The sequence below is a fragment of the Sinocyclocheilus grahami genome, unplaced genomic scaffold, assembly GCF_001515645.1.
Source record: "Sinocyclocheilus grahami isolate Dianchi unplaced genomic scaffold, SAMN03320097.WGS_v1.1 scaffold247.1, whole genome shotgun sequence".
NCBI classification, from domain to species: Eukaryota; Metazoa; Chordata; class Actinopteri; order Cypriniformes; family Cyprinidae; genus Sinocyclocheilus; species Sinocyclocheilus grahami.
The window spans coordinates 970124-978873 of NW_015505426.1; the positions used below are offsets into that span (position 1 = coordinate 970124).

Sequence of the window (8750 nt, forward strand, 5' to 3'; positions counted from 1 at the left end):
TATATATATATATATATATATATATATATATATATATATATATATATATATATATATATATATAATATAATATATAATTAAATAGATCTAAATGGTGCCTGAAAACAGAAAATGCACAGAACAGTTACTACCATCAGTTTTATGTAAAGGTTCTTGCCATGTCACTAAACTATATTAATGGGACCGGACACTGTTATCGCTCTTTGTCATATTCATAGACTCAAAGTGAAGTGATTTGTGGGATGGCTCACACTCTGTTAAGTATGTGCATAAATGTGTGTCTGTCCACATCAAGGCAAGTGTAGTAAGTCAAGCATGTACTGTGAATACAGCTGCCACCCCTTTAATTTATTTCACCTGATTTCCCTCTCTTCCTCCAACCCACCCTTTGTACAGTATGTCTCTCCAGCAGATGATAAACCGTGGCAGATGTTTATTTGAGTCTTGTTTGAGCCTTGTGTTGCCCCATTATCTCTGCATAAGCTAAATGCTAAATTATATTTGCCATTTTGTTTATGTTGACATCGGACATCAATCAAGCCCCCAGAGCGCGTCTCTCCCTCTCTTTCAAGCCTCTCTTTAGCGCATGGGTTAGAGCAAGCAGATGACATTAAAAAAAAAATCATTATTCTTAGCAGTGTAACAGGCACAAGAGAGATATGACTACCGAGGATGGAGAGGGGGGAGGTGGGGGAGACAGAGTATGTAATGATGAAGAATACAAAACGTAATATGGACCAAGTAGCCGCCCCATTTAATTTATCTAGCCATAGAGCTACATTGATTTTGCATGTTGTGACAGAGCAAGAAAGGCAGAGAGAGAGAAAAGAGTGGAGACAGATGAGACAAAATGTATTAAAAAGCAAACATAGGCTGTAATTTTAAAAGGGAACACAGTGTGCTTTAATTGCTGAATTGAATACAAGACATTTAAAAAAGAAGATGAGAAGTAAAGAACATGACAAAGAGAGTTGAAAAACAATTACTCTGCAGAAATGTAAGGCTGAGACCTGGGAGAACTGCTAAGGGAATCCCCCTTATAGAGAACTTATTCATGACTGCTGACCTGACAAAGCCCCTCACTGCGAAGACACACACACACACACACACATAGACTTTGCTTTTATGTAAAACCAATTTTAGTTACTATAGAATATATAGAAAATCTAAATTGTGAAATTTCTGTCAACACAAAAAAACACATAAAAGGGTAAAGTGACTTGCAATTTTGACTTTGATGTGTAATTGCAATTTTATCTCACATTGTGACTAAATACACAACATAATCAAACGTTAGGGGTTTGTAGGATTTTTTAAATGTTTTTGAATGAAGTCTCTTATGATCTTTCTCTAATGATATGGTCTCTTTGAAAGAAGTCTAATGAATTTTCAACAGCCATTACTCCAGTCTTCAGTGTTACATAATCCTTCAGAAATCATTCTAATATGCTGACTTGGTGGTCAAGTCTTCTAATAATTCTTAGTCTTATTATTATCAATGCTGAAGACAGTTGTGCTGCTTAATATTTTTATGGAAAAATTATGGGAATATTTTTTTAGCATTCTTTGATGAATAGAAAGTTCAAAAGAGCATAATTTTTTTTAAATATAATTTTTTTTGTAACATTATAAATGTATTTACTGTGAAAATTGACCAATTAAATTCAACCCTACTAAATTAAAGCATTAATGTCTTTAAGAAAAACTCGTACTGACCCCAAACCTTTCAATGGTAGTTTATATCTCGATATCAATACGTTTAGTAAGAAACAGGGTTTCATAGTATTCTCTATAACATATTTTGTATCCTTATCCAGTAATCACGTGATTGAAAATTATTTGATTAAAAAACTGCTTGTATAGCTTTTTTGTCTTTGTTTTAGGAATACATAATTGACCAGCACAATCAGCCAATCAGAAATCTAGAAGTCTGCTAATGAAATGAGTTTAAAGCCAGACTACCTGTGTACGCAACTGTTATACGACCATTTTTGCAATTCTGTTTGGCATCACTAGTGGCATAGAATCACTTACAACTGGTACTGTATCAAACTTTTCTTATCTTGAAGCGCGTAACATCTTCATACGAGTTTCCATAGAGGTTTACATCAGTAACAAAGGATTTCCTCGCTTGGGTTTGAGGTGTGGCATTGTTGTGCTACATGTGACAGCTTGCAGAACAGCTGTGTGAGAGAGAAGTTTGTAACATCTACTCCGACAGGGAATGATGAGCAGTTTTAGAGGAATCAAGCACTAACAGGCTGCCATGTCTGTCTCTGCATCTGACACACTCATTAGTATGTCTCTTGACAGTGTGTTCACCCAGACTTTGATCTCTGACACAGAACTAGAGATCACCATGGAGATGTATGGATCATGCCCCACGGAAACAGAACTAATACACTGTGTACAACAATACCATTAGACTACACACAGACACCCCTTCCTATGATATATCTGCCTAGACAAGAACTGATAATATTATGCACATTAGAAAATACTGGTATCAAGTCATAATTTATATCAAAATCAAAAACATTGTAAAAGATATAGTAACAAACCCCTATTTAAAAACTTTTAGAATCCTTTATTTTGTGCAAAACACAGTGATCAAAATGAGAGAACAGTAACCACTGTAGCACGAAAGAAGATTACAACAAAACTTTTGGAGGGTTACAGCTGTCAAAAAGTAGTAGGGATTGTAGAGAGCCCTGCATTTAATGACTTCAGCACATCTGTGGCCGCAGGATATCACTAGTTTCTCATACTTTGCTGGTGTGATCTTGGTCCACTCTTCTTCCAGTATCCGCCATAGTTCGGTAACTATAGTGGGTTTCTTAGCCGTAACTTTGTTGCCAAGGATTTTCCAGAGATTTTCAATCGGGTTTAAATCAGGACTCTGGGCTGGCCATTTCATTATTTCAATGTTTTCGGCTTCAAAGAACTGCTTTATCCATTTGCAGTGTGATGGGGCATTGTCTTTCATGAAAATTACAAGCTGATTGGGAGATGCTTGCAGGGAAGGAACTGCATGTTGCTGAAGGAGGTTCTGATAAACATTTTCATTCACCCTGCCATGTAGCTGTATAAGAGGCCCAACTCCTGCTGCACAAAACATCCCCCCAAAGCATGACACTTCTTCCTCCACCATTCACTGACCACTTTATGCACTTGGGGTTCAGTCTTTCCCCAGTTTGACATCTAACATAATGTTTCCCATCTGACCCAAATAAATTGAACTTGCTCTCATCACTAAAGTGAACTTTGGACCACTGCTCCTCTCTCCACACATCATGCTTCTCAGCAAAGGTGATGAGAGTCTTGGTCACTGCAGAGTGTGTTTTCAGATTTCTCTTAAACGTGGTGAGACAGATCCATACCCTGTTCATTGCTGAAACAATTCCCCATCAAGAGTCTCCGCATCATCCTGTCTTCTCGTGCATTTGTCTTACGTGGACGACCGACCTTTTTTGTTGGACTTGAATGAATTAGTGTCATTGTAAAGTTGCAATTTTCTAGAAATCACAGATCTGAAATGACCAGCTTCAAATAGGACTAAGCAGTGATCTTGAAATTGTAGGTTGTTCCCTAATTTTGATCTCCACTGTATGTGTGTGTGTGTTTATATATATATATATATATATATATATATATATATATATATATATATATATATATATATATATGATTTTTCCAAAAACAATAAAACAATCTGTAGTGTCTTTCTTTAAAACTTGATAGAAGGTGGCTTTAATTACATTCATGGTGGCTTTACACATGGGAATTGACATAAGTAAAGTTGTGTTAGTTTGTGCGTTTACTCACACGTGTAGCGGAGGTACTGGCGAGGGTTCATAAATGTACCGGCCTTGTGTGTGTCTATCATCGATTGGTACCGGAGATATATATGATTTTTCCAAAAACAATGGCTTTACCTGTAGTGTCTTTCTTTAAAACTTGATAGAAGGTGGCTTTAATTACATTCATGGTGGCTTTACACATGGGAATTGACATAAGTAAAGTTGTGTTAGTTTGTGCGTTTACTCACACGTGTAGCGGAGGTACTGGCGAGGGTTCATAAATGTACCGGCCTTGTGTGTGTCTATCATCGATTGGTACCGGAGGATGAAAAGCAGGAAAGAACTGAGGTGTCGCTGTAAAATGAAAAAAGGAGAGTTTTTAAAAATGAATTGCGATTAAATGTTTAAACATAAATACCATGGTAGACAGTAAATTGTTTAGTAAGTGTGGATTCACAGAATTTATTGCAAACAAACAAAAAGGTATTTAAGTACACTCAGTCAAACACAAATCAGTGTGCAGGACTGTCGAAAACACACAGTTGCTTCAAGGCTAATCAGCAAAAATGTCTTCTGTGTCCTGTATACTACCTGTGTCCTGTGTCCTACATGTGTTTGTGTTCACATACTGTATGCCGTGTTGGATTGTGTGCTCTGCTGCATTTCAAAAGCTTCAAAAAATTATTAATCACAACCATTAGAGAGAAGGTGGGAGGAATCTACAGATAACACATTAAAATAATAGGATAAAAAAACAAGTCTATATTTTGACCTGATAGAGGAGGTATAAACAAGTATAATCAAGTATTAAACATCAGCATAAAACATCTTTCAAAGCAACTCAACATTTGAGTTTTGAAAATTGGCCTCTAGGCAGTTCAAAAATAGATTACCAAATTTAATCTAAAACTAACATGACAAAAAAAGTTGTAACTATATTTTCATTTCTGAAGCGAAGCAAATTTTAAAAGTTCATTAAAATAAAAATATCTGTTGGGGGGGTGGATGGATGATTGGTAGGTTAGGACTATTCCAAGAGCCCTGATCAGAGAGGTGTGAGTCGTACTTCATTCATACATTGCTACACTATAAACATTGTTTGCTCACAAAATGTAGCTAAAAGTTTGCTAATATGACCACAGGTTTGGAGAGAATGAACATTTTTCACATCTTTTAAATATATAGTGTTGGAATCAGATTGTAATACTATGGTAATCTGATCAATCGAAACTGGTATTACCATGATACTTTTTGTTACTGAAATGGAGAGCAAATAAAGTGAAACCTAGAAACAGTAATTAAGAATTTCAGTGGGCTCTGGCACTGTAACAAGGCAGGGTACAGCAACGGACGTGTTTTTTAGCTTGTAAACATCTGGCAACTGTGTGCCACAGTGGTTAAGGGCTGTGCCCAGGGACCAATGCCCAACATTCTGGGTCCAATGCTATACAATACAAGCTGCCAAATGCAGTGGGCTCCACACATTTGTAAAGCCCTCCTTTACCCCATTCCTCACCTTACATTAAGCAGTGTTAGCGTTAGTGTTCCATGTGACAGCACTCAGAAAGCTAATTGGTGTAAACTGCAAGTACCGCAGCTGAAGGCTTTCTGAGGGCTTGTCCTTGAACTGAAAGAACATAGAAAGAACTCAAACAGTGATGCATTAGAAAGCTGAATTCATGACCAACTGCATGCTGGGAAATATATATAAACAGAAATTAGAAATATCAGTTAAATAATAAATTAGTTAAATAATAAATCAAATTAAAACCACACTACAGGACAATACAGTGATATCTTCCAAAGAGACCAGATTTCTGCATGAAAAATTGATGTTACATTGACACAACATTACTAGTTGTTCAGATGTATTTTTGTATTTTTGAGTATTTTTGTATGTATTTTAGTCTAATTAAAACTCTTATTATTATTTTCTATCCCCATCTCTCTCTCTCTTTGCTCTTCCTTTATCACTCCACACAAAATATTTACTCTCTATACACTGTACAGCACTGCTGTAAACCTCCCATTTTCTCTCGCATTGCTATCTTTCAGCACTTGTTTATTCCCCTCCGTTCCTGTTCCATCACTCATAATATTCTGTTCATCTTTCATGTCAACACTTGTCTCTCCCTTACTCCTCAAAAGTTTCATGCTCCCAAATTCAGCTTCCGCCACTCCATCACGGCACGAGTCGCTCATTCCAGAGACGCTCTGCACTCTGTCAGTCCTCCTCTCCCTCGTACCTCTATGCTCCTTCATCAACCGTCGCTTCCTGGCCTGTATCAAGTCCACCATCTTTCCACACCAGTTCTTTCACTTTTTGTCTGGTTCCTTTTATTAGGTGGGTCTTTGCTATTCACTACCTTTCGGCCTCACACATGTGAGTGATACTTATTACGGGCACTTTTAGCTACATGAAATACTGAAAAATCAAACAAATATGTTTTGTCCATGGTAAAGGTCTAAAAATAAAGATCTGGTCATGATTTGATCTTCATGCGGATATTTTATATTGTGTATGGTTGCTAATAAAACAAGCTAACTAGCAGTAAAGTAGTTTGAAATTGTTTTCTAAAATGCTTGGTATAATGGTAATGACAAACGTATAGGTAAAACAACTATTTTAAAATTATATATATTTTTAATTATTAAAAATATATATACATAATCTTAAGTTCTTCATAATTTTCTTTTTAAAATAGTTGTAATTTGAAGAAACTTTTAATAATGTTCTTTTTGTTTAGCAAAATTGTCTGGGTAAGGGACAAGTAAAATAAACAATATAACACTTTAATAGAAATTCTTAATTTCTTAGTAATTTCCTTTTTAAAATGCTTTAAATGCATTTCTTTTTTTTTAATAAAACAAAAATAAATAAAGATAATAACGTTAAAATGTTCTCAACAAAAAATTACATACATGAAGTAAAACCGTAAGGCTAATAAGATCCTAAAACTATAATAACACTTTTCCCTGTAAAATCATTTAAGAGGAACAGGAAAGCATCAAACTGAAGAATCACCCATATCTGACCCCATTCATTAACTTTTTCCTACTCTTTCCCCAAATCCATTTAAAGGGGTCATATGATGCTATTTTAAAGATCATTATTTGGTGTATTTGGTGTAACAGAATATGTTGACATGCTTTCAAAAAACACATTATTTTTCAAATACTGTACATTATTGTAGGTCCTCTATGTCCCGCCTCTCTCAAACATGTAATTTTCAACAAAGCCCCTCCTTTGACAAGCGCAGTCTGCTCTGATTGGCCAGCTGACCCAGTGCATTTTGATTGGCCGAATACCACAAGCACGCATCGGAAATGTACCATACTATAGTACCTTTACCATAATCGTGAGCTTCAGCTTTCAAAGTAAATATCAATACAGTTAATAATGTCGTTAGTTTTACCATCAGTTCAAGCCCGAAAGGGCAACAGAGTCGCGTGACAGACACAGTGATGATGCAGTACACAAGCCGCGGTTAAGACAGCTGATGTGCTATGATTTCTGACAGGCAGTTCACTCTCCTGGGATGTGACCCTCTTCCCCTGACACACACACACACACACGCCGCGTTACTCTGCGCTGCGCAAAACTCCACATTTGAACAGTCAATAGCAAATACTAACTCCTCTCTCTTTCCTTCTCTCTTTCTCCGTTCTCTGTCTTTCTCCATGAATAACAGATGTTTATTTGACTCTCACTCTCTTGTTTAAATTCAAAGGGACTGTATCTAATTAGACTCTGCCATTGTCAAAATTATTAAATTATTAAATTAGTCTTCTTTTTCCTGGCTACATTTCAAAAGAAATATCCAGGGCCATGAGAGAACAAAATCAAACATTTTACACAAAACAGAAAAGGGAATATATATATATATATATATATATATATATATATATATATATATATATATATATATATATATATATATATATATATATATGTATATATCTCCAGTAATCCATATTCCTCTCTTTTTCTTAAGAGAATTGTCACTGCTACACTTAGTAAAGACCGGATTTGTGCATTTGTGAAATTGTTTGTGAATAAAATGAAGGTGCATATCATAATAAAAATGATGATGTAGCACACTCTGTCCCTTTGAAAATTGCCCATTGTCTTATCATAATTCAGAACTGAAGTGGATTTAAAGCAAACTTCTGCAACACATCCTGCAATCACTGAAAATGTGAACTAAGTAGCTCTCTTTCCTGAATTTACTGGTTTAGTTTAAACTATTTCAAAAGCATGCTGTAAATTTTAGTCTACCATTTCCAACACCCTTCCTTTAGAACTACCACTTTTTGTAGACATGCATAATTCAGAGGGCATTTTTTTGCTGTCATTATTTCACGCTGCATTCATTAAGACGCGATTATAAAGGGTTTTAATGAAAGAGATGATTAAAGGCAAACTTTGACCAGACTCATTAGTTTCTGATGGAACACAAACACTCATTGAACAGAAAAGAGAGTGTGACAATTACAGCTTATTATTTTAGGACGATGATACGGCCTGAAGCATTTACTAAAATCACTCCCATAATCATTTTATAAAGACTTTCTTTTTCTTTCCTTCTCTCATCCTCTCTCTTAAAGTTTCATTACACATGCTCTTTGGAGGATTGGAGTAATGTTATGTTAACTCCCTGATCAAGAGGTAATTGTATTGTGACCAACAGATCAGATTGTGAAAACAATAACTGCTTCTGTTCTTCTGCCACTTAAAAAGTCATAAGTGAAGCCAAGAAGAAAAAACTTTCACTGATTAAGAGTATAACATCATTGACCATCCTCCAAACATCTCTCGGTCAATAACATTCCTTCCAAACACACACACACACACACACACACACACACATTCAAAATGCAATTTATACATATACTTGAATACAACACGAGTACGATTTTAATTAATTTATGTATTAATATATATATATA

The 8750-nt window shown here is 35.5% G+C and overlaps 2 protein-coding genes across 2 annotated transcripts in view; both read right to left on the reverse strand.

Moving 5' to 3' along the window:
• Nucleotides 1-3896, reverse strand: part of LOC107598195 (transcriptional activator GLI3-like) — a 110901-nt gene extending 107005 nt beyond the window's left edge. The window contains exon 1 of the mRNA XM_016289468.1: nucleotides 3826-3896. The gene's annotated coding sequence lies outside the window, so the exon portion shown is untranslated. The remainder of the gene's footprint in view (nucleotides 1-3825) is intronic.
• Nucleotides 3897-3907: 11 nt separating this feature from the next.
• Nucleotides 3908-8750, reverse strand: part of LOC107598188 (transcriptional activator GLI3-like) — a 134026-nt gene continuing 129183 nt past the window's right edge. Inside the window, exon 4 of the mRNA XM_016289464.1 lies at nucleotides 3908-4154. Coding sequence (XP_016144950.1) covers nucleotides 4045-4154 — 110 coding nt within the window. The 3' untranslated portion in view covers nucleotides 3908-4044. The remainder of the gene's footprint in view (nucleotides 4155-8750) is intronic.